At 40.9% G+C, this 27,576-nt stretch overlaps 1 protein-coding gene across 1 annotated transcript in view; it reads right to left on the bottom strand.

Annotated features, from left to right (window-relative positions):
* The window catches only part of LRP4 (LDL receptor related protein 4), an 82,804-nt gene extending 67,396 nt beyond the window's left edge, over positions 1–15,408 (bottom strand). Inside the window, exon 1 of the mRNA XM_066321136.1 lies at positions 15,249–15,408. Within this exon, the coding sequence (XP_066177233.1) occupies positions 15,249–15,333 (85 nt within the window). The 5' untranslated portion in view covers positions 15,334–15,408. The remainder of the gene's footprint in view (positions 1–15,248) is intronic.
* Between the last annotated feature and the right edge of the window lie 12,168 nt (positions 15,409–27,576).

Here is a 27,576-nt window from a genome sequence, read left to right as displayed (position 1 = left end):
TCGGGGTTGGGGGGGGGGGAAGGCCTTAGTGTGTAGTTTGTATGTTGACTAAATTTACTGAATTTTTCTGGTACCTTATGCTACCATTCCCTGACATGGTAAGAACATAACATTTATTGCTATGGATCATTCTCTGAGTAAGACCATCTGGTACATTTGGACCTTCAGCCGACAAGCCTTGATGAGTCAAGATCAGGTCAACTTAAGCCACAGTACCCAATTAAGCTACACAGCATTACAGTCATGACAGCATCCATCTCAACTTCAGAGGCTGAGCTCGGTTAGCTTTCCCCATTTCCTGGTCCTTTATTCTGAGGCTGAATGTGGTCCACTAAGTCCAGATTCTGAGATGCTTGCTTAGAGTTCCATTACACTCCCTTCATTTTCTTACTGTATGTTATCAAACAATGTGGAATTACAAATAGCAACAGCATTTGGGAAATCATTCTCATACCCCTCGTTAAAACTGCACAAACATTTGGCAAACTGGATACATAGATAATGACTCAGGTATCCAGGCCTCAGAGGAATATGGAACTTGGTCTGTTTGCTGCCCTTCATGCTGTAATCTAGTTTCTTGATTTCTTTCCAGGCATCCCTCTGAAACAAACCTTCATCTGTGCACAATAAGCAAAGGACAGAAAGCAATCTTAACCATATTTAAGTGGTAACATAGCTCTCAGGTTTCTCCAGAAATACAATGATGTTCGCTCAAAATGAGAAAGAAGCTTCAGGACGGTGATTTTGTATTCATCAGTTGTGCTACCCTGAAAAGGTGTTAGCCCTCCTCTTACTGCCAGTCCTACAACCCCCGTAAACTGGCATACCTTTGTGCAGCCTGATAAAAGAAGGATGAGCAAAAGTGGCACAGTGGGCAATGAGCTTCAAAAAGATGCAAACTTGAAGGATCTTCCAAATCCTCCTCACCCAGCCCAGTTTGATTCCTTCTGTTGCTTCACAGCTTGCAGAACCATGGTCTCAGAGGCAAACTGACAGAAATAGTTGGGGTCATTTCCTGTTTAAGGCTTTGCAAATGTATTTACTACAGTGGGTCATGAGTGATTTTCTTCTTAAAGTCTGCTTACCAAGTCTTTGTACATTTTGAAGTAGGATAGGCATGCTACTGTGCTGAAAATTCTTATGGAAAGGAATAAACATAGTGAATTAGATCATTCTACACTTGAGTAAGTAAATGTTTAAAAATGTAGCATTCTAATCTGGGAAAAAAACACTGACTTTAGTGTGCAGGAAAAAACAGCTATTAAGCAAACCAGTCACCATGGTTAACTTCTTTACCCTCAAAAGAAAAAAAGTCTGCAGACTCCAAAATAAAGTTGTCAGCTACCCTGAGAGAAAAAGTACAAAAAATCCCAGACCTAGCTGTTAGCACACCTGGCCCAACAACCATAGGGAATCTTTACATAAAAGCTTGCAAAGATGGCATTCCTAACCCAAGTTCTGTACAGCTGATCTCCAGGGGGTGCAGGGAAAAACACTTGAGCTATTGGGTAAATACAGCCACTGGAGCCAATTACGTATTTACAGAATTCTACCCAGCAATCTAGCTCGCTGCTACAAACCAGAAAAAAGGAACATTTAAAAGGAACATTTATTTAATATTAGGTAAAGTTTGCCACAGCTAAACTATCCCAAGTCAGGAATCTAGGGTTGAAACTTAAGATTTCTAACTAAGGCCAAGTTAAGCTTCTGTTCTCAAATTCCTTGACCTTTGTGATTACACAGCTAAATACCATTTTGTGATCCACCCTAAAAGATGTTACAGTCTGGATAGGGGAAAGGGTGGAAGAGTTGCGGACACAGAACAGATCTTTGTGAGCTGGGTTTAGATATGATGCTCCTCATTAGACTAGTGCCAACTGTTTATTGAATATGCTGGCAGATACCAGGAACATGCACTATCCAGGACAAAAAGAGCAACTAAATCCTCTTAGAAGGACATTACATCTGAGAATAATTTTCACTCTCCCAGTATCAGACCTCAGACACAACAAATGTCTAATTGTGATAATCATGTGTGCAGTGTATCAGAGGGGGGAGAAGAACAATTAGAGAAAGGCAGCTTCAACAGAAAGGCAGGAAGACACATCACTGTACAGGCTAAAAGGCAAAGCTTAACTGAAGCCTCTATTTACTGCATTATTCAGTATTTCATTGTGGGTTCTTTTCCTCATTATTTCATACATCTGTCAATTTACTACATGTAGAAATTTTAAATTCTTCAGAGTAGGGATTGTCCTTATTGTATGCACATGCTGCATGTAACACTCTGAAGCTCTGATTTCCATTAGAGTGAATCTTTACGTGATCCAATTGACAATTCATGTGTAAGATTCATCCTATGTACATCTTCTTCCCCTTCAGCCTGCCACATATTCATTCAGGGAGAACAGGAATGGCTATTTAGACAGCTTATGCTTTCCCACAGCCAGCTCTGTCTTCCTGTGACTAACCAGACACTTTGCATCAGCACTGCCATTTCCATGTCAGCTCAGGAGGAGAGCGGATTGTCCCTTCTTTTGTGTGTGTGCCCAGGCTGGGCTTGTCAAACCACATCATCACACTCCATCAGTGGACAGTGGTGGGGAGAGGAGATCCAGAGTCTGTGAATAAGGGTCAAAAACCAACTCTCTGCTAGATAGCATCCATTTAAAAAGCAAAATTAAGGAAGAAGATTCAAGGCACTAGCAAGGCAATGAAGCTTTTCATATTCAGGCTGACCATTTCTCTGACAACTCACAACATTAGTCTGTGGTAGCCCAACTAAAACAAGATAGTAGGTCTTTTCTTCCAATCCTAATGAATAGAAGTTTCCACCACAAAGGCCATCACCAATTAATGTACTGCACCAGTTGCAACATCTGTGGGTTGATCTTTCACCACACTTAGATGCTAATACAGCACTAAGACTGTCATACAAGTAACAATACGATAAAAAGGTCTGCGCTTACACGGGCCATAGAAATGAAATCTTGGGCTTGAATTCTCACCTTTCCTTGTTTCTAGGGAAAGCCCTTCCAAATTACTATCAAGGCAAGGTGAAGAAGCAGCAAGTCAGTTCCAAAAAAATGGTTGGTCTTTCCTCCATCCATCCTTCCATCAGATCTATACTGATGAGCTCACTGAAGAGCAATTCACTTCAGCTTGCCAACACCACACAACCCGTGGTTTCACCATTCTGCAGGCCAGTTCTGTGACAGACCAACAAGCTGGACTGATTCATCCAGCAGACATCTGCACAGACCTATCAAAGGGACAAGGGAGTGACACTGCTCTCTGGGGCAACCCACAGTTACACCACACTAGGCGCAACAAGAAACCACACCCCTGGGCCAAGGAAGCCTGGCAGCTGGAGGCCAAGCCACATACACTGCGGGCAGAAAAGAACAATCCTCAGCAGTGACAACATCTTAGCATCCTCACCAAAAAAATTTCTCTCAAGAGAGGTATTGAGTTTACTAAAAGAAAAAGCAGCAGGAGCAAAAACTCCTCCAATTCTGCTATTCCAAAACATAGGCTTGATCTTACCGTAAAAGTGTACTTTGATGGCAGTATTTCCCATAAAGCAGGGTTTATACTAAACCCTACTCTGAATTGCTAACATGCCCTTGTAAGTCATTTGGAGTTGCATTCCTAGCGCCACCTAAAACAAGCCACCAACTGTGTCCAGGCAAAATCAGACCTCCATGGTCCAGCCCACTGTTTAATTGTTTTAAGCAGTGTGCTTAATTTACCAAATTTAAACAGGAGAGGACTAAACTGATAGATAGGAAGGAACAGAGGATAGGCAAAACGCAATTCCTGATCCATAAGTCAACTCTTCTAGGATCCTTACAAGAGACATGGATGTGCAGAAGGCAAGTGGGTGATAATTGGGGACATTTGGAACATTGTTTATTTCCTGCTAGCAAAGACAGCAGTTCAGGCCTCCAAGGATAAATCAAATTTCTTAACCAGATGGAAGATATTTCATTTTCAAACATCATCCATACAACAATGGACCACAGAAAGAAAGGAGCCAATTCACAACAGCAACAAGAAAGCAAAATTACTAGAGATTTTAGAGATGAGTTCTCATCAAAATCTGCACTTGCAAAGAGCCTCAAGTTACATCAGAACTCACACCACATCCCACCACAATCAATTCAAAGACACTTTTATTGGCAAAACAAGCTCTGCAAGTGTTACCCACATGTAAAAAGCAGCATGCTTGAGTTTCTTCCAGAAGTGGATTCAACATATGAAGGGCCAGTCTCCACAGAGGTTTTAAGAGAAAGGGATACATGGCATGGAGTCCAAGGATAGAAATGAAAGTGTTCCAAAGATTAACATTTTATTTCTAGTAAGATAATTGTTCCTTGCTCTAAGATATTTTATGTTTTACTCATAAGATTATAAAATTCTCTTCTTAATGTCTCCTTTTACTTCTTATTCCAACATTTATTGGTTTTGGTACTCTCACTGTATCCAGCTTGAAATCCAAATTGCACACGCCAGCTCGGGATTTGGTAAAAGTCTGACTTGATTTTGCACATTTCACTTGGCACTGTAACAAGCAGAATAACTTGGCACAATAACTTGTGGCAGTCTAGTTGACTGGCAGGTTCAGACTTCTTTTTTCTGCTATAGAAACTTGTGATCTTGTTTAGATTTTGACTAGTTTCTCATGTGAATTTTGGTTAAAATTATTTCCTTCTCAAAGCCTCAAAAGGAGCGTCAAACCCCAGAAACAATGTTTTCATAGGCATGGATAGCATTTTCATTTGGCTTCAGTCTATGGTACTCTTGTGCTTTTAGGTGGAGACATTTTTACCACTTTGGATGAGATTGCATAAAAAGAATTGGTTTTGGTGCTGCTAGGATCAGCAATGGAAATCCTCCCAGTCCTACTCTGTAGCAATCATTATGCAGATCTCATAGATCCAGTCATTTCATGTCTCTGCACATCTGAAAATAAAAGAGATGACTTCCCTTTGGTTACAGTGGAAGAACATACAGAGCTTTGGAGTTCATTCTTGTGGGAGTCAGCGTTGTTTTCAGTCCTAATGGTTTGAACAGTTCAAACACGTCCTACTTGCTAGGGCCACTTCCACAGCCAGCACAGCCACGCAGAGCCTTAGGCATGCAACGGTTCCTGAGGCTCATTACGGTGGGGCTGCAGAGGGTCTGTGCTGTCAACCCACCTTAGCTCAGTCCATCCCACAACACAAAATATTCTCCTTATGGAGTTACTGTCATTTTGCTCCTGTGAGCTACTCCCCTTCTGCTTGTCTCTAAAGGGCATGGAACCATAAAGCACATACCTTAGAAACTTTGGTATGCAGCCTGCACAGTCAGAAAAGCTGGTCTTCTGGGGTGTAACTCCAATGGCCCTCTGTCCTCACAACACTTCAAGAAGCTGTTTTAGCATTGCCACCACATTTAGTTTAAGATCTTGATACAGGATGCAAAGACTATTGATATGATGTTGTTCAAGAAAAAACCCAAGACAAACCCAGCTAACACTCCATGCCTTCCCCAGATTAACCTGCAGGACCAATGCACTGCAGTATACTAGCCAGCAAATATAGGTGTTTTGGCAGCTGTCCCAGTCACTTAATCGAAGCCTGAGCTCAGAGGCTGTTTCGCCTGAGCAGGTAAGTCAAGATGTACATACCAGAGATGTCATCTCTGCCTCACTCCCTTCCTTGCTCCAAGGCTTCTGTCTGAGTACTGTTTATTTTTATCCTACAATTGATGAGCTGTACATAGGTCTAATTTGTCCTGTATCTCCCATTATTTCTACATTGTAACTGTGTTAGGTTTCACCTTGTGCACCCAATTAAGTTAAGTGGGGTTTTGCCAAGCATTTAAAGGAGGCAAGTGTCTGGCACCCCCTTTTTCTTGCCAGTCTGTTCTAAAGCATCTCATCACAAAAATTGCTCACAGGTCATTTCTCAAAAAATAATCATCTGAGTTTCTCTTGTTCTTCCAGCACACCTATTACCATCATCAAGTTTGCTTCTCCAGCACAACCAACCAAGACAAAGTTACTACAGAGTATCCCAGGAACTGTCTTTTTCTTTTTTGACATTGATTTCAAGTTTAAAAGTTTGCTCCCAGACTTCTAAAGACCTATGGGTGAAGAACAAACCACAACAAGGCATGAAAAGAAGCACAAAAATGAGGCCCAACATTTTCTAGGGACAATTGACTGGAAAACTTAAACCTAAGCAATTTGCTTATTTTGTTCTAGTCTGGAATTTGCACTAAGAGCAACAGAAGATTACAGCTCCTCTTCTTCCAGTTCACAGAAGGAAGGTTACAAACAAGAAAAACCTCAGAGAAATAACTGGCTTCTCCTGTTAGTGAGCGAGCCGCTTCAAGCTGAAGTTTGTAGTCGAAGGTTGTAGAAGTCAGGCAACACCAAGGTTGTTCTTGCTTGAGTACTGGTAGCATAGAAATTACTCAGCATGACTGTCAAAGATGCAAAGATGACAAATCCGCCCTTCTAGAGGAGTTGAGGCACAAGCAGAGGATTCACCCATTTCCCAGATAAAAGAACCTTGTGTCTGGGAAAAAAAAGAAAACCAACAAAAACAACAACCACCAACAAAAAGAAACCCCCTAAAACCAACTACTAACACCCAAAAGGCCTAAAGGGCTTCTGTTGTTTAAGGTAATGCTGACTGCAGGTCTGAATTCTTCCATACACTCAAAAATACAGTGAACAAAGGCATACAGACAATATTGATTCATGAGTGGTGACAGTTCCAACTGGTACACATGAGGTTACCACCCTTGTGGTGGAGACAACTTCTCAGCAATCAGCTCTTCATGAGTCAACACCCTCTTGCAGCTGCTGCTCACTGAATCAGGGAAGAAGTCAGATGCAGAGGCAGGCTTCCCTAAGATAGCAAGGGGCATAACCCCACCAACCAGACAACTCAGTCCTTTCCTGTTTCCAAGACAATGCCCAAGAAAATTCCCTTCACCACTTCATCTCTGCACACATACAGCTCTGAGCTCAACCTGCTCTTTGCTTGTATGTCACTTACGTCTGTTTGCAGGGCAATGACTATTTTTCTTGAAGGACTCCTGACCCAGTCTCACACTTACTCTTGCACCACACTTTCTAAGATTTAAACACTGAATACTTCTATTTCAGATCCATGACAAAAATGCAGGTAGTCCTCTAGCATTCCTATTTACCAATGACTGTTCTCTCTTGTCTCTTGGCCATTAAATCCTCCAGAATGGCAGCCTCCAATCCATCTCCCCTTTCCCATACCACAAACTCCCTAGTTTTCTCTCCCAGACAGATTCATTATGTTTTTCCTCATGCTAATAGGTACTATGCTGATCAAGGCCCTTTTATAAAGGCAGCACAAATTAGTGGCATGTCCTCCAGCCACAAGAAACTCAATTCAGGCTTTTCAGGAGTAGCAGGCTTCAAAAATCACAGCAAGGAAAATACAGTCTCTGAGGCCTCAAAAAACCTAATTTCTTAAATTTGTCAAGCCTGAAGAAGTGGCAAAGTCTGAACAACAAAGAAAGGACAGCAGTAAAGCTGGCTTCCTCTGAACAAATGCAGTTTTAAATCAGAGAATTATCCCACGTCCTGGTTCATCCTCAAAAGCTTGGAACAGAAGCAGGAAATTACAACCCCAAGACTTCTCTCCTTTTTTGTTTTTTTCCCTTTCCCTCAGAGTTGCAAAGAAAGGATTTGACTATTCAGCAGTTATGGAAATTCAGAACTAAAATTGGATGGGAACAAAAAGGAAAAAAAAAAAGAAAAAAAGAGAAAAAAAAAAAGAAAGAAGGTGTGTCTTTATTTTATTCTAATACTAGATCCCATGAGACAGTTCTGATACGCTGAATAGCTGCACCTTGAGCAAGAACCTGTCCCAGCACTACCAGCTGTCACCAAGTCAAATGAACTGACAGAGCTGGAGATTCAGGCTAAAGGAGCAGTGTGTATTTCCCTCCAACCCTGCATAGCCACAGAATGCTTCTTATAAGCCTTTCCGAGAAGAAGGCTGAGAACATAAAAACATCTATGTTTTAACTGTTTACAATAGTGACTCACTCTTTCACACAGCAATTCTTAATGGGGAAGGGGAAGAGAAGTAGGCTGCTTTTCCAGGAAAGGAGCAATTTTCTGCCACCAGACTTACACTTGTGTCTATAACCAGACTTCTTACCATACCTATAGTAATCTCCTATTCTCACTTTATGGTTTTGTCCAAGCAATTATCTCAAAAATTCTAGCTTCTCACTTCAGTTCTGCCCTCCCATCTCATGCACTTTCCCAGACAATACTGCCCTCCAAAATACCATCCCAGACATCCCACTCAAAAACCCTTCTCCAAACCACCACACTTATGTGCTCCCAAGGCTGAGTATTCACATGGTGGAATGATTCCACATTCCACCACTGCAGATGGAGGTGGTGATGGAGCTATCTCATGGGCTCACATTCTCAGTGTTCTGCTAAGTCTCCCTTTCCACCTCTGACCAAATTGCTAGCTTCCTAGTATTTCAAGAAATCACTATCACTCCATTAGGTCAAGGACCCCTATTGTCACGGACTCCTAACAATTTGTCATATCCTCCTTTAAAACATTAGTAAAATAAGTCTTTTCCTGTCTCAACAGTTAAATTATGCTCAATGCTCATCTTCACTTTCAAAATTTCCATCTTTTATCCTACCTAATTAACAAGTCTTTCTGCCATCAGATCCCACATAATTACTCCACTTGGATTTCCTTACATGACTCGTCTGTTCCTTTGCCAGCCCAAGTCCTTGGCTCTCGTTTCCTAAATGCCTATCTTTGCTTCTGTTAATATCTATACTCCTATATCCCTTTAACTTCTTCTCATGGTCTACGCTACTCTTGCATCTGCTTCCTTATCCTTATTTACAGTTACCAGCTTTCAGTAGTCTTTGATGAAAACTCCTACCCAAAACCTCTCTCTATCCTTGTTCTAAGAAGTGAATAGAATGAAAAACTTTGGAAGCTTTTCCCATTAAACCAAAGTTAAAGGAAATTTAATTAGAAAGCGATACCATTTTAATATTGACCTTATCTATCCCAGTAGAATTATCGCACCCCTGATCTTTATCAGATGTCAGATGTCCAACTAAGACTATAAAGCCTTTGAGGCAAACATAGCCTCCTCCTTCCTGTTACATAGAGCCACAGCACCTCAACCAATCCTTAAGTAAAGAAAAATACCTTGGAAAGTCAAAGAATTTGATTTTGCCAAGGGCAACACCACTTCACTGTGATTTGGAAATTACCAGAGAAGTTAAAAGTCCTCACACTTTGAAACTTCAAAATGCAAGAATAGGGTTCCCCTCAACAGAAATAATGTCTGACCATGTCTGGGAAGAGAGGAGATGGATACAGAATGCACTGAAAAGGTTTTTCCATGGTATCTCTAGCTCCTTCCTGCCTCAAATCTCCAAAGCCATCACTTATCCACTTTGAAACAGCAGGAGAGTCACTTCTTTTTTCCTCCTCTCTCCAGAAGGAGTACAGCAGAAATAAACCTCGAGTGATAAATTATGCACCACTTTTGTGTGGCTGCCTCTTGGCCAGACGGGAAATTTTTCTCCCAAAGCCTTTTGTTTCCAGCTTTGATCCCAGTGTTGGATCTGCTGTGTTCAGCTTTCCCTCAGCATGGAGGTGAAGGGAGAGCTGACACAGGCCAAGTTCAGGCTTACTGCAAGTTACAGTCAGATCTTCCATTAGCCTTCTCCCCTCCCCCTTTCCAACTGGAACTCTCCTTGAGTTTGAAAAGATCCTATTAAACATTTTCCAGAGGGCCTTACAGAGGATACATTATTTTGATGGATGCTGGGACTAAAGGAGGAGGATTTCTAAGTACAGTGAAATAATGGAGTTTGTTCTAATGGGTTTAAGAGATGCCCGGGGGCACCAAGTAAGTTCCTTCTCTGCAAATCAAAAACACAGAAGACCAGAAAATGGAGCCGAACAACTGAACGCCAGGAAGCGGGGAAATCGGGCTCTATTTAACTGCTGCTCTTGGTTACAGCCAACTTCAGGCTGCTTGGAAAAACAGCACACACACACATATCACTGGCACAAACTTAACAGGAGAAACAAAGAGACAACAGGGGTCAAACTGGAGGTGGCAAGTAGGAGAAGGATGCAAGGCTGGGTCCCCACCCCCTACCAGAGAGTCGGATCAATTATCCTTGAATACTAACAAGATTTCTGATTAAAGAACTGCTGCTATGCAATAGAAACAGAAAGCTCCAGCAGCTGGGAGGGGCTGTTAGGCAGTAACAAAGAGACACAGAAGACTATGCCCTGCTAGGGCATACGGAGGAAGTCACCATGCTGGTAGCCAGGAGAGGGGTCTCCCCTGCCTGAAGTCATGATCACGTCTCACTGCTGGTAGATTTAACTCCAAGAGTAAAATTCCATCTTGACACTACAGAACATGGGGTCTGTTTTCAGGCAAATGTGTTACCTACTGGAAGCTTTGCTGGACAGCAGTTCTTTACACAACCTCATCATTATAGTACAAGAAGGTGAATTCTATTCTAACTCTAACCCATTCAGGGAAAAAAATCTGGTGCATTTTACTTCTGAGTACTGCAACACCAGAAAGTTGCTAGCAACATACAACAGCTTGAGAAACAAGATCTCTGCTGTCTTTGGTCATACACTTTTTGACAAAACTGCAACTGGCAGTACAAACACTGAATATGCATCTACATTACCGTCAGTTAATCTTAATGGCTTTTGACTTGCTGACTGGTGGCTAATACCAGAAGAACCTAATCACCTAAGAACCTCATGACAGACAAAGCTTCTGTTACTGCTTTTCAACCCACAGGTGTGCTAACATGCTTATACCAGAATGCTTAATATATCTCATACCATCAGAATCCGGCTCATGACACTTCAATTCCCTTTTTTCCTTTGTCTTCTATATTAAATTACATAATTCCCTGATACGAGGAATTTCAGTCATTCACAATACAGCACTACAAAAGTCAACAAACATCAGCTCCATCTGATGTTAATAAAGTCTTTATGAAAACTTATTTTCCTGCCCTTTCACAGTGAGTCTCCTTTCATCTAGGCTCACAACCGCCGAGGAGATCTGCTGCTCCCAGAAAGACTGACTGCAGCTCAAGAGTCATCCAGACCAAACGCACAGGCTGGAACGCCTCAGCATCTTACAGACAGTTCTGTGTAAGAGAGGCAAAAAAACAGGCCTGGAAAGCTGAAAAACCTGAACATGAAATCACTCACAACAGGAGGGCAGTCAAATACTCCCAGGTAACAAGTCCCAGAACAGCCAGATATACAGCATGAATAAACCTCAGGTCTACAGAATAACAAGCCCCTAGATCCATATGCTTACTGTCTTTAGTACAGGGAAACGGAAATCTACAGACAGAAGAAAGAAGAGATTCAAGGAGCATTACAGCCCCCAGTTTTCACTCAGCAGAGACAACAAAATCCAATAAAAGAGTAATACCTAATCTAACAGCAATGGCAAAGGACCACTGGCACCACAAACACAAAAGTAAGAGCCTATGCATCAAGAACATGAGATTCATGGACGACAATTACATTTCGTGTTTTCTGCCATGATTGTGTGAAACACAGACAGCTTCCGAATACAGTATGCCATTTAAGGGAGTGAGTTTGTTGTATGCCAGAGCTAAGCTAGAAATAATGGAGGACTAGAGAAATTAAGTAGCCATCTTTCTTTTACATTTCTTTTAATAATACTTTACTTACCAATTCACCCTTTCCAACAGACAGCTGGTAAAATTTCTGTGGTTTTATGATCTTTTGACCATTAGCATGAGAAATATAAGTATTATTAAAAAGAGAAATAGTCACAAGCAGCAAAGGAATTAAATGAAGGTGCAGAACATGCACTTACTATATAAACCTATTTTTAAAACCTTTACTGTTTTTAAGATAATATCTCTTTATCAGCTTTTGTAAGTGTTATGAGGCATACATTCTATTGTGTTCGACGGTAAGTTGCATTCTAGGGCAAATGGAGTTGGCCTTGGGCAAGACAATTTCTACTTCACTTCCCACATTTACAAAACAAGGATAATATTTGCCTATTTCACAAGAGTGCATGAAGATTCAAGAGCACTATCAGACTACAGATCATTCTCATAGAATTAATGTTTTAACTATTTTTAATGGTAATTTCACTAGTCTGGAGAGCATTTACAAGTAAAAACAAAATACAAATCACTTTGATTTCTTCTTCTATTTAACATACAGCAAGTACTGCTTTCTGGTTTGAACTACAAACAACTGCATAATGTTTATATCTAACCACTTTTTCTTCTGTAACTTCAAGGAATACAATGTAGAAAATTGAAATCACATTTTGTGGCCACAGGAAGAGAATATCCCTCTTCAAGGTTCACAAGGCACTCTGGAAATGCAAGTACTTCATGTAACTACACACTTATTAATTTTCTTGTTGCATACACCAACACTCCCAAGATACAAGAAGAGTTTCTCTATTGCAGAAAACAGTGCTATAGCACAGAACTGAAAGCTTCTAGGAAGAAAATATAAAAGAAAATTGCTTATATACACTAAATAAAACAATAATGCTAACTTCATACTGGAAGATTTAGGCTATATGCCTTCCCACTATGCTTTAGTAGACAGAACTGTCAAAAGCAAAATGAAAAAAACACCACCTGTCACTGCCTGCAGCATGTTGCTCTTCATTTTTAAAATACAGGGAACGTAACTCAGTGCCATCACCACTTTGGAAAAAAGAAAGTCAAGATAATTCAGGGTGACCAGGAGATCTGTGAATATCATCCAAATTAATAATCAGCAAACCCTGGCACTCTCAGCATACTCAGGGAGCAGAACATTATCAGCTTCAAGCTGACAGTAAGAAAATGGGTGCTTTGCACTTGGCTAATAGCTGTAGAACTAACAGCAATGCCAAGCACAGGCAGCGGAAATTGTGATTCCCACTGCAAAACATACTTCTACAAAAGTGACACATTCAGCTTTCCAACTATAAAATGTAGTCAAGATGTTTCAGAAGTGAAGCTCTGATATTAGCTATGTATTTTTCTGGCAGAGCTCCAGGAGCCAGAACAGCAAACACATCAGCCAGACAGGTTCTGTGACATTCTGTATTTATACTAACACAGACCACCTTAACACAGGTCCTTCCCCACTCCAGTCACCAGCAGTGCATGACATTAGCAATAAACTCCCTCTCTATACCTGTTTTTACCTGCAATACAGTTTTCCAAGAGCCCAAGATACTTGCAGACCTCCTCTGCAAGGTTTGGGGTTTTTTTGGCACAGACTTCTTCAGTTTGATCTGCCTCTATCCATTACAAGAGTCAAAGGTCAATCTTGCAGACTTGTTTGCTTTACCTGTACTGAAGCAGGGTAGTAAATGACCAAGTGCTTCTAACGATTTACCTGTTTGGCACGGCAGCTTCCGTGGATGCCTCATGACAGTTATGTTGCACACCACCCCTGCAGGTACTTTTAAGGGACAACTTTGAAAATTTTCTAGCTAAGTGGAGGAACACTGACTCATCACAACTTTTGGCATTTTCTCTGCCACCTCCATCCTGATATTGCCTCATGTTTTTCCTTGCTTCAAATAGGAAAAAGATGTGTCCCTATTTCATTATATTTCAATGAAGGAAAGAAGATGTTCACTTCTGGAAGCAGCTGGCACATCCAATCATAAACTTAGAGTCATCGGACAAGAGGATACACAAAACTGCACTGATGGGAAAACTACTTGAAAGAGAAACAAGCTGCCATAAAAAAAAAAGCATCCTAGAGACATCAAGGAGCAACCACCTACTAGCAAACTTGCATTTTACAGTCAGACATCCCCCACATGGCTGTTAACAGCCCAGACACATTAACTAGGAGCACCTGGGTAACAGCCAAAATAAAACACATCCAGATCTTTACCAACCCTAAGATCGATCTTTTAGATCCTTCTCACTCCTAGAGGGCAGCTAAGTATCTGTGTGGCATTTGGGAACTCAAGAGTACTTCTGGCTCAAAAAAAGCAGGCTTTCTGATACACGGAACTACAGCCCTCTCTAGTCAGTCTATCCAAGCTGGCGTAGCATTCTTCAAAGCTGCCTGCAATTAGGTTTCTTGTTAGAAGAGAAATAATATTACTTGAAACCCAAACTCCCTATGATTGTGCCCCAGGGGCAATACTTGTAGAATGATGGAGGTCAGCAGCACTACTGCAAATGCTTCCTGTAATTTCAGAGTAGCACAGGAGAAAACGGATGGGTGAAATTATACAGCAGCTGCCAAAGTAGCAAAGGGAAAGAAATGAGGTACGTATCTCCTCTCCACACCCCTCCCCCAAAAGCCTTCTAACCCTTTATAAACAGTATTGAGAACTGTTTAGATGTTTTCTTCTCCACTGGGCGCATTTTAAAATCAAGAACCACCACACAAGACGAAGAAACAGCAGATGCCAGTTGATAGAGCAACCACAAAGCTGAAGTTTTCATGGCGAGACTTCACGGGACTACCTCCCGGCTCGCTAACAGCGCAACGAAACCCTCCCCTCGTCACTATTTTTGGTACTCCTGCTCTGGCCCCGCTGTGCCAGGGTGCTGCGGGAGGACTCCCAGTCCCCGCCGAGGCGAGGCAGGTAGCCCGGGGCGCCACCGCGGAGCCGGGCTGTACCTTTAAGGGGCCCGTCGCGGCGGGTGCGCGGCTGCATTCCTGCTCCGGAGCGGCGGCTGTCCCGACACGCCGGGCACGGCAGCCTGCGAGGCAACCTGCGCGCCCGCCCCGGCCCGGCCCGCCGCTCGCACCGCGGGAACAAAGCCCGCGCCCGCCGCCAAACTTCCGCGGGGGGCAGCGGCCGCGTGGGCGCTGCGGGCTCTCCGCTGGGGAGAGCCCGCCGGCCGAGGCAGCGCCTCGCCGCGACCCGGCCCGCCGGGGCACTCTGACGGCTCCAGCCCGCCGCGCCGGGACAGGGCGAAGGCGAGAGCCCCGCGTCCGGGCGCGGGACGGGGCGCGGACAAAGCGCGGCGGCGGCGGGGCGGCGCGGGGCAGGGCTCCCCGCCCGGCGGGCGCGGGCAGGTGAGCGGCACGGCCGGGCAGGGATCTCCGCCCGGGCACGGATCGCCGCCGCCGAGCCCGGGACGGCGGCCGGGCCCCCCGCGCTGCCGCGGGGCAGAGCGTGCCGCGGCAGCCGCTTACCTCTGGAGCGGAGCAGCGCTCCCAGCAGCACCAGCAGGAGCTGCGGAGGCGCGGGCAGGAGACAACCCCCGCCGCGCCGCCTCATGGTGGCAGCGCCCCGGCCCCGCGCCCGGGCCGCCCGCAGCGACGTCGCGGGCTCCTCCTGCGCGGAGCACCCCGGCACGACCGCCGCTCGCTCCGACCGCAGCCGCGGCAACTCCGGGGCCGGGGGCTCCCTCTCCGCTCCGCCCGCCCAGGCCCGGCCCCGAAGGAGGAGCCCCGCCGGGGCAGCCCCCGCCCCGCTCCCCCCAGCGCCGAGGCACTTCGCAAACTTTCGGCGCGGCAGAGGCGGTCCCGTGGCCGAGGCTTCGCGGCGAGACGCTCATCTCCCTTCCCCACCCCGCTGGGCCGTCGCCCGTCACCGCGGCGAGACCCTTGGGGTCGCCCAGAGCCCCCAGATCCCCTCAGCCCTTGCCCCGGGTACGGCTCCCTCAGTGCGGGCGGGGAAGCCCTCCCTAAAGCGGCTCCTGTGCTCGGGTCTGTCGGTGTCGGCTCTCCCTGTCCCAACTCCCGCAGCATCGCCAAGGAACATTGCTCCGGGCTCTCGGCTGCCCGCCGCAGGGCTGCCCGGTATCCTCCGTTCCCAGCGCGTTGCCACCGCTTCCCAACGTGTGGCAGCTAGCTGTACCTAGGACAAATCGCAGCGCCCTTCTCCCCGTCCCGTCCCCGTTCCCGTTTGCCAAACTCCCTTCGAAAGGAAACATTGACGAACCCCTTTGCCCAGCATGCATGTTCCTACTCATGAGAAACGTCTGATTTTTTTCCCTCCGTTCGTGACAATATTCTGCTCTTTGGTGTTTTCCTTACAGCCGCGGTGTCCGAAGATAGGTAACTACGTATAAATCTCAGGTACCTTAAAAAAGATTTAGGGTCGTTTCCTGCAGGAATGGAAATTAACATTTGGACAACTGGCTTATGTGCCTTCTGTTCTGTGTTGCATTAAAAAGCAGACAGGCTTTCATTGGAGATCACCCTTAGAGCCAGTTTTATGATCCTTTTAGCATGATTTGACATTTTTATACATAGGGTTGACAATGCAAGGAACTGTTGTTAAATAATTAATCTCAGTTGATTTCAAAGTATTAACTTGCACAGAAAGCTGACTCGGATAGTCCAAACCCTGACCACAAGGGAAGATGAGAATTTTGTCAAATTGACACCAAAGCGGCAGTAACAGAAATGATCTTATTTAAAGCCTTCCCATAGATGGATCCAGAGGACGCTGCAATTAATCCCCATCCTCTAAACAATCACAAGAGTAAGAAAATGGCACAGCATGCGATTGAGAGAATTATGCCACTCCTACTAGTTAAGTGTAAAATGGTGAAGACAAGGCGTATTATTAAAAACGTCAACGTAAAATTAAAACAGGGACTGAGTCTTGACAAATTGTGCTCAGTGAAAAGAGAAAATGTAATCCAATGCAGCTTCACTGAGGAGAACTCCCAAGAGCAGGAACACCACAAGAAACAGTAAGCAGCAAATCATGTTTAAATCTACTGAACATGGCTACAAAAATTTTTTTAAAAAGCAGACTTTATGTGCAGAACTACTGCTTCAAGATAGGAATAGATCCACATTAGTGCAAGATAGGCAAAGTGTGCAAAGTTGCACAAGAGTAATCAAAAAATACAGGTAGCCAAGAGGGACTGGTTGAGGTGAAGAGACTAAAAAACTTCTCTATTCTAATATTGACTTGGAATTAGTGACAGACTGAGGCACAGAAAGTATACACAATTATTGTAAAGTAATAAACTCCGAGAGCTCAGAGCTTAAGACGGTTGAAGGGGAAGAATTCTGAATAGTGGGTTAAAGTTAAGAGAGAGAAAACAATAACCTCACATTGACTGGCTGAATGACTAGAATGCAAAATCCTCACTGTATCTCCCTAAAATACAGAGCCACATAACCAAAATTAATTTAAGTTTGTATTCTCTGCTAAGGGTAGATCATTGGGTAGTATAACTCAGAGGAGTTCTGACTTCAGGCTCACAGAAGCTTTTAGAAGTTCAGGTGCTGAAGTACTGAGTGTGATAAAGCACAGACACAGGCCCCAGAACTTCCTGATAATTATATTCTTAGGTCATGGAACACTCAACTTTTGAGATGAGTATTTTCCTGTGTTTGAAACAAAAGCCTCTTGAAAAATATTGTCCTAAATACAAGTAAATTCACTTGTTAGCTCTTCAGTTCTCTCCCCAGGGAACAAATGTTTTTACCCACTCTGTTAAAGTGTGTTTACCAGTCCTCTGCATCCTGCACTGTATTCTGGCAAATCACTTTCCTCTTTAAGCTCAACTTCCTTAAACTATATCTCTGTCTTACTAGTAATTTTGAAATCCCCAATGAAATGTTAGAGAAGCACATAGTATTATCTTTCACAAAAATCTTCTAAATAGTTTGCAGTTGAACAAATGAAAATTTATATTATAAACTTCTCAATTACCTATCTGTTGATAAATACTTTGAATATAGCCCTGATTACATGTGGGATCTTTGAAGAATAGTTGTAAAGTAGATTTATGCAGTGTAAAATGGATATTTATGGTAAAAGCAGAAGAGTTGATAAATAATGTAGGTAAAATTTAACCATATGCTTTGGTCTTGCCTCTTTCAGACCAAGTAACTTTAAGATTATGTAAATATCAGAATACACTTCAACCCATGCACAATATAGGTACTTGCTTCTGCCCACACCTTTGAGGGAGGAGCATCATGACGTAATCTGCAATAATTTATAAATCACTGATAAGTGACATATAATTCAAGTATTGTGAGACAGATGAAAAAGAAGTAATTAAAATATAATTAACAATTAATTTATATGACAACATGCCCAAGCAAAAAAAAACCCTCCACCAATCATTATAAATGGAACAGGAAGAAGATTATTATCCTAATAACCATTTTGGGACATAATTCAGATACATCCCCCTCCAAAAAGAAACATTAGAGAAATAAACCAATCCAATGATAGAAAATAAGTGTTATGAAATAATACTAATAGTTTGCATCATTTTCAGGATGATTTTAAACAACAATCCTGTGTCAGGAAAAAGACAGACATGAACATGGTGTCATTGGAAAAAGAAGAAAGAAAGGGACCAGAACAAGGTAGGATCATTAAGGAAAATACTTCATCTATTTTGAAACTGCAAGAGATTTAAAGAAAGGGGGAAAAAATAGAAAAATGGTCTAAGTCTTACCTATCACAGTATTTTAAAGGATTCAAATGAGCTTTTCCTTGCAAAAATGCTTCTCCACACCTCAAGTTTCCTAGAAGAGAATGATACATTGGGTAGCTTAATTGTGTTCAGAAAAGTTTGGAGCAATCATGTTTTAAATACTTGAGATAAAGCAAACTAATTTACTAGAATGAAAAACACGTGAAAAATGGGCAAAATGCATTTGTGCTAAACTAAGTTCCCTTTTTGAAGTAATGTAAAGCTCACTGTGTGAACAGAAGGCAACAGAATACACCTTGTATGGCTTTTGGCATCATCTCACAAGACACTTTCATAGAACGGCATTTTAAATACAGATAGGGGAAGGTGTGCAAGCATCTGACAGAAAGAAACCACAGTGGCCATGAGTCATTATTCATCAAAAGGCAAAGGCACTTCAGATCTGTTTCAAGATACGTCCTGAGTTCTGTTTTGTCTATTATGTTCATTGACAATTTAAACGATGCAATATTTATGCTTGTAAAATCTGTGCTACAACAACTGATAACCTCAAAACCAAGGGAAAGGGCTGAAAACACTAGAAAACATGAGATCAGACACTCCAAATCCTATTGACAAATTCGTCAGGTTGTCCAAAAACCAACAAGGAAAAGTACAGTATTTGGAAACATTATTCTTGGGAAACAGAATGAAAAATTACTGAACTGCACTGAATTTTGGACTAGACATAAATACAGCAGATTAGGATAACAAACATAAACCAACAGTGTAGCAGCACTGCCAGGAATGTGTTGAATTCTGGAACACCTTAACAGATGTGTCATATATGAGACCATTTGATTTCTTAAATTCACATAATACTGAATCCACAGTTGGATGCTGTGTAGGGTCCTGCCTGAACAACATAGAAAATAAAAACATCTGAAGAGAAACAAAAAAATAATAAGAACAAGAAATGTATAAATCAAACCCTTTGAGACAAAGCTGAAAGAATTAGGTATGCCTAGTCAAGAAATAAAAGCTTCAAACCAGATGCAGCTTTCTGATATTTATAAGAGCTAATTACAGAGATGCTGATCAGCCATTCTCTATGGCTCCAGCAAAAAGACATGAAAGAGTCAACGTCATTTACAACAAGAAATGCTTAAAAGATTTTTCTGATCAGCATTCCAACTGAGGATTTTTTCAACAATGGAGCAGACTGTCTAGGGGGACTGTAGAATATCTTCCACTGATTTTTACAAGAACACAGTTTGATAAACATGCTGGTACTAGCCTTGATATGTTTAGTCTTGATGCAGTACAGACTGGACTAGGTGATCTTTTGGAACCCTTACCAAACTTAGGTTCTACAATGGATATAGTTCAGGAAATTCTAACTGGAAAGATAGTTACAAACTCTGCAGTCTGATTGATCAAATTCTGTTTTAATAGTGAGCTCCACTAAATAAACAGAAAAGCCAGGAAAACACCAAAATAATCCAAACAGGGCTCTAAGTTCAAGATAAGATCATAGGTGTTAGACCATGAGATTTACCAGTGGCCTTTTTAATTTCTTTAGTTATTTCACTGGTACATTACCCACATCAACTTCCTCTTCCATACCACCAGTAAACTAAAGAGGTGATAACTTGGATTACCAGGTAAATTAAAAGTCCGATTTTACCCATACATTGGACTGTTGGGTGTCCAACTTCACTGATGTAAAGAAATAGTTTAATTTTCCAAAGAGCTGAGGGATTGACTTTTACATCTGGTTACCTAGTTTGTAAATTATGGTATCTCTGTTAAATACATGAAATGAAATTTTAACATTAATTTATATTTTATGTTATCACGTTTTCCTTTGTTGCCTTCTCTTAAGTTTTCTAAGTACTGGCACTACTACTGAGTACCCATAGACGCTGGTAGGTGTGATAAACATTCAGATACTGTCACCATTGGCCCCTACAGTGTTTCTCAAGTTACTGCTCACTTATTCTTAATAAAACTATATGCCATCTTCTGCAGTGTTACCACAATTGTTTTCATTTACAAAAATATAAATTTCAGATTAGCAGGTCAGAGTTTATGTGTTGCTTAATTTTCTTCACCTTTCTTTTAACTGCTGCTTTCTAAGCATTCCAATTGCACATTTGTTTTGGGAAACTTTATGATCATCTCATGGACCACTATTAACTCTACTTTGCAGTGCAGACCAGCAAAACTAAAGATTACATTAAATGGCTACATTCTAAAGCTGAGATATAAAGAATCTTGTAAAAGGTCCTTTGTAATGTAATGTCCAAAGTTCAGATTCATCTAACCCCACCTCTTTTCATGTGTGTGTCTAGAAGGGGGGACAGAAATTAACCTCCAAGGCCCTTTAATCTTCCACTCTAGGTAAAAAAAAAAAAAAAAAAGAGACAAAACCATAAGTAAATTGATTCTCAAAATAGGGAAAAAAAACCTCAAAGAACCAAAACCAAACCGCAGATCAAATCAAACCAGACCTTTTGAGATGTTTTCTTTCAGATGGTAGCTCTTCCTGTGTTTTTTAAAGCTGGTTCGGCTCCTTCTTTTGCTGGTTCCCTAACATCCTCTATGTAAAAATAATGCAAATAAACACCCTCTTCTATTCGTGATGAGACTCCTACCTGCAGTGAAATGGCAATTATCCAAGCCTTGCTCAATGTCTGCATTGCAAAGGTAGCCTATGGCCTACCCTTAGGAACTGCACAGCTTAATACCTTTACTCTGGCACAGAAAAAAAGGAAAAGAGGGAGAGCTTAAAAGGGAAATGTTCTCTTGAAAGCCAGCAAAAGAAGAATTCAGTTTGAAGACAGAAGCCTAGCAACCTTTATTCCCCAAACACATTCAAATGGATAAGTAGCATGTTGTGTCTCCTAAATTAATTTTTGATTCCACAGAGAAGCATTTTCTAAAGAACTGAAGACCCGTGTCTTTCTTTGACTTCCAGCTATTAATGTAGTTTACTATCAATAGTCTCTGTACTCAGATAAGAAGTTTGTGGTGAAAATCAACAACACAATCAGAAAGAAAGGTGACCTTATATCTCAGTAGGTGGAATATCTTCAGTGGTCTGACTTTTCCTTTCTTAAAAAACCTAGAATACATACATTTGGCCTGTAAAGAAACAAGTAGTCGTGGGAATAGATGTAAAAGACATAAACATCTTTCTCTCAGTTCACACACCTTTCTTGCTCGCAGAAGCCACTATGGAGATGTAAAAATGTAGACAGAACAATAAAGACAGTTTTCTTTTTTGTAGATGATTCACTTCTAATACTTCATTGGCATGATGGGTCTGGCAAATACTGCCAACACAAACAAGATATAACCCTTGAGTGTTTCTGATAAGATGTCAACCATCTGCTTTCCTATCAGGTGGCTGAATCAGAGACACCTCTTAACACCTCTCCCTCTGTCATGCTAGCTCTTGATAAATGTGAGTGAGGGAACAAATTAATTGCTCCTCACTGGGTGAGACCTGAATAAAGGCACAGGTGGGAGGAAGATCCAGACTTGCACACCCCCTTCACATGAGTCACCCACATGTATGAACACACATCCGACCGACCTCCCAGTCACATATACTTGTGTCCATGTCACTGCAAGTTTAAGGATTGTAGAAATGTAACATATTAGCATGATATTAGCATTCTAAGAGTTTAAGGTAATCTGGGTTTGTGTACTGCATTTTCATTTGTGCTTCATTCTAGGTCAGCAGAGGTGCTGGAAACTCTATGAGAGACTTGAGAGAGCAAAACCCAGCACTTTTAATGCACAGAGAAGACCATGTCACAGAGATTACAGGGTTACTCTTGTTTCTGTTTCACATAACTTAAAGCACACCGAGTATGTTTAGTAAGTATCAGAAATGGATTCTAGGCACAGAATTTAAGAGAAATTCTGATCCACATCTAAACTTCACATATTCAAGAAACCCATCTTCCTTCACTAACAGAGTGTAAAATTTAACACCTAAAGTTAGAATCTTAAGGATATTTTCTTAATATCTAATGTTATTATCAGATTGAAATGCAGAATGGTCAATCTATTTTGCTGTGGTATAGAAATTAAAAGTTAACAAACCAAAAGAAAAATTTAGAAACATTCCTCAGATAAAACTTCATCAGGTCTTAATTTTCTGCTATATTCTGAAAAACGTTCCATGCTTCCTCTAGTCTGTTTAGAACTAATTGTCATAATCTTAATTTACTGTTTCAGTCTCAGTTGGTTTATATTCTCTCTCAGATTTGCTTCTCTTCCTGAGTACTCCAACCATTATATCATCGTCCGATCTCTGTCTTCTCCTCTAGTGACTCCATAAAGGTGTTACTCTTGAAAACACCCTACGCATGTAGCAAAAAGGAAAAAACATTTGTCACTATGTCCTCTTATATTATGGAGTGAATCACCAGGCTACGGACATGTGCTTATGCTGGAAAAATATTTTGACTCCTGTACAGTGGCATGGTTCTCTAGTGCTGTCTTCCAAATGCCCTTTTTTGTAGCTAACAGACAGAATTAAGAACTGTTTTGTAAGAATTCCACTATTTTAATGCATCTGTGAACTCCTCTTTTTTTCAATTTGTTGATTTTATCCCCTGAGTCCATCATTTGCTTTTCCACGCAGAAGTTATAAGACAAAATATTTTCAGAGTACTTTGCATGTGATTAATGCCTGTTCTGCACACAGAAAGTTATGCACATTTCCCAAACAAGCTGGCCACTGCAGCCATCAGAGTTAGGGCTTCACTTCATCCCCAGACACAACAGCCCACTCCCACTTAGATCTGCCTGCTCTCTTGCACACACACACAGCCATTTACTTCTTATAATTTTCTCACACAGATACCTTGGCTAATGGATAACAGAGACTGGCAACTTATGTCAGCTTGCAAGCAATATTTGATACCTAGAAACAAAGAATGAAAATTGCTGGCCTTTTTGGGTTACTCCCCAGGATGAGCTAAACCTTGGCTGTCAGAAATGCTTCCCATGCCAGAATTTCATAGTGATATTTATTTTTAACAGGCATTTTAAACTTTTTTGTTGTTTGGCATGAGAGATCCTGCAAATTCTGCCAGAAATGGCTGTTTTTCTTCTCTGCATCATTAGTGGGGCGGCATTCCAACAGAGAAGGGTCACTCACTTGGTACTTAAGTACTTTTAAAGATGTCCTTTCCTTCCTGATGAGATAATGGGAAGAAAAACTGAGGACAGTCTTTCAACAGTTTGCTCTTACAAAAAAAAGCCAACTTTGCTTACTAAACACTAAACTCAAAATCAGAATTTGGACAGTGCATTTAATACGTGCCAGGAATCTATTATATAACTTACAGCTACCATTGATTTGAAAATGAACATGTGGCCTCCATGAACCACAGAATCTGTCATAGCACTATTCCCTTTTCTCATAAGTACATAATGCAGAGTTCAAAAGTACTCCTATGACTGAGGAATAGAAGAATATTTCAAGGAATTTTTCCCCCCCACCAAACTCTATTTAAAATACAAGGATCTTGGAGCTTGTTTAGACCTAAATCATCAACAATACAGACAGATCTCAAAGTCAGATCAGATCTCTTTTTACTTTCTTTGTACCAGTTCAAGAGGGAAAACAAAATCTTAGCAATCCGGATTAAAATGCAGTTAAACTAGTAAATAAAATAGAAATTATGATGGCATCATGTTCACAGCACAGTTTCCTGTATGCTTATGACATCTTACTAGTTAAGTATATTCCTGATATCTGACTTCCAGGTGCAATTACTGGTTAAGCTCTGTAATGCTGACTACTTAAGAGAGCTGCTGCTCTTATCATGTTATCTATCACTAACTGGAAAACACAGAGTTGTTTCCAGAACTCATCTTGTGGCAAATGTTAGGAGAGAGAAATTTGGCGAATCTTATTGATCTAAAGATCTTAAAGAACAGTGTAAGACCTACCTGCTTGTCTAGGTCTTACCTGAAGAAGAAAGCAGCATTAATACTGCATTATTTGGGAAAAGGAATTAATTTACTTGTGCAAAACCACTGCGCTTACTGTAAGTGAATCAGATAAACAGTTCATTCTGTTTGAGAAGGCTCAGATTAGAAGAAGCACTAGAAGTACTGGATCTTTTTTTGGTGATGATTCCTGAGGAACCAACAATATAAAAATATGGATTTCATCACATAATTTCATTGTGGTTTTGGCTGACCGTTTTATTTAAGATAATCTTATTTTTAGTGCATGTGTTTAGACAGTTTGGTCATAGTTCATATAAGTAATTATTAAATGAAAATTTAATGAGAGATTTTTATGGGTTTGCAACTGACTCATAAATGAATCACTCAGCTTCAGTGCCATTGATTTTTAGAGTGACTTACAAAATAGAACTCTAATTTCACTTACAAGATTTCCAATAATTTACATAAACAATAGCATGTGAAGCTCTTATTCTCCATTTCTTCAGATGTCTCCTCAAAATTTTTCTCTGCTACTGTGCCCAAAAATAATAGATTATCAATAAACATTGTCAGTTGTTTAAGTCAGGGTTTTTCTCCACACAGGATGATTTGGTTTTCGTGTGTCTTTTTGTTATCACACCTGCAATTGTATTAATTATTATGTACAAGGAAGAGCTCATCTGGAAAATAGGTGGGAAGCCTCGAAGAACACAAAGCACTACCAAAGTCAAGAAAGCACAAGACAAGCTCTTAGCTAACTATGTTCTAAAATAGGATAAAGCTTTGGATGCTCAAAAGATAAACAAGAAAGGCTAAAGACATTTTCTTAGTGTTTCTGTGAAACTGTCTCACATTGATTTCACAGTCACATGGAACAATACTGAAGACTGCCCACCGCTTAGTTCTTTTTACATTGTAGCAACAGCATTTCCATCAGTCACTTAAAAAAAAAAAAAAAAAAGAAAAATTGTTTCCTCTAATACACCTAACACGCTGCATTGTAACTACCTTAGGAATAATTGTTAAAATTCTAAGCAAATGACACATTTCATTTCAAGAAAAGTAATAGAAGCCAGGCAAAGTGACTCAGTCTGTTTAAAACAAGGCATTTCCTCTGGAATTTTTTTCTTGATATCTAGTCCTGTTTATTATTCTATCTAATACTCTCTCTGAAAAAGGAGCTCTTTCTCAGAAGAACTTCATCTAATAAAAGGAAAATATTCAGTTCAACATTGATAATGTATTTCAGGAAGATGAACATAAAATCAGCAGAGAGTAAGCTAAGCAATTAACATAGTGGGGGCAAAGTATGTGCTTCTGGAGAAAAACAGGAATCTGATTTTAGCTAAGTTGCTGAGAAACTCTTACAAAACTTACACAGGAAAGAGGTTTTCAGTTCAGTGTTTTCATGCATCTTAACATAATAAAGACTTTTTATTGCATGACAAAATTTAAATTACACCACTAACTATTTTCAAACTTGTGATCACATGGACTCTTATATAACTAAGTTAGCCCAGTTTACTAAACATATGATTTCTGAAATTCTACTTAAACCACAATTCAAAGTAAATGAAGTTAAATCAAATCAAGATCACATTAACTCTAAATGAGGGTGTGCAAAAAATGTACCAATGTAATCCAACTGATCCTCCTTGAAAGACTGATTTGGATACCCAAATGTCCCTGGTAAAAAAAAAAAAAAATAATGCAGCAATTTTAGTTAAGAGATGTAAGCGCCACCATGATTCCCAGGGTAGATGGTGAAAGTGGACTCCATAGGCTTGCCCTGAAGTGAGATCCATACCTCTGATAATCTACCAAGGGGCTGCGACAGGGAAAAATGATTTTTTCCCACCATCATTCTTCCAGCTGGGTCCAAAAGAACATTAAGCCCTTGTTAGATGTGCCCCTCTTGGGGCAGCTATTAAACCTCCAGATGGTTTCCAGTGCCCTAGAAAAGCCTTCTCAATATATTAAAATGCACTAGTCTAGGGTTCTAAAATCAAGCTGGTAAAACAAATTTAACACCTATGTCCAGGCTGGCAGCATTTCTCCCTTTTCAGGTCATGAGGGTGAGGGAACAGGTGAGTGCTGCTGATCTGTTATATCACCTAATCCAGGCTCTGGCAAGCCAAGGGAGGAAAAATAGTAAACAGGGAAGCCTATAAATGGCTCCAGAAATGACATCTTGTTTTTATATAATTTTCTTTAAGTTGTTAACAGTCAGGCACCATTACTACTGAAATTCACTGTTATTAAATTCAAAATGGAATCAGTGTCCAAAAGGTTTCCCTTTAGCTGGTCTGAAGGAAATAACAAAGTCTAACCCATAGAGACCAAAGAGTATCAAGTGAAAAAAGGAAAAAACAAAACAAACAAACCAAACAAAAAAAAACCAAAACCAACCAACCAAACCAACCAAAACAAATCAAAAAACCCCCAAACAAATAAAACTCCCCAAAACAAAAACCAAAATGACATCACAATCAACAGCCCCAAAGGAAAAAAACCTAGAGAGATATCAGAATAAGTAGTATTCAAAATTGGACTTTAAAGGCCTCTTGTAAATCAGTGCTCCACATACTGGTCAAAGCTAAACTCTGGTTGACAGAAATGGTTTAAATAACAAAAAGGAAACAGTGCACAACCTGTGGAAGGCTCCTACCAGCTCAGCTGACCAGCATTACAGAAGAGGATTTTAAACACGAGTGACAGTGCTAATGTGTGTAACAACATAATCCTGTGTTTTCTCATTCTGCTTGAATCCACTTCCTTTCCAAATTCTGCTGAATTTCTGGGCTCAAAAATATCTTGTATCAATGTATTCTGTGGTTTAATTGTATCTATTACTTTAAAATATTCCATATTTAAATTTATAGCCTATGACAAAATGCACAAAGTGCAAAACTGAACAAAGTGAAGTTTTGATCGAGTTTCATTGTAGCACAAATTATTTTAGCTAACATAATTTCATATGTTATGTTTATCCTCTTTAGGGCAATCTTACATTTTTTCAATCATTCTTCACACTGAAGTGTCTCATTGTCTGATCCCTAAACTATTCTCTCTGCTCATCTTTGAAATATTTATATCTAAGCCATATGCTTTTAAAGACACTACAAAAGACAAAGGAGTGGTCCAGG

Source organism: Sylvia atricapilla, chromosome 6 (genome assembly GCF_009819655.1).
Source record: "Sylvia atricapilla isolate bSylAtr1 chromosome 6, bSylAtr1.pri, whole genome shotgun sequence".
NCBI classification, from domain to species: Eukaryota; Metazoa; Chordata; class Aves; order Passeriformes; family Sylviidae; genus Sylvia; species Sylvia atricapilla.
Note: the sequence above shows the minus strand (reverse complement) of the source record. Positions and strands in the feature narration are given on the sequence as shown.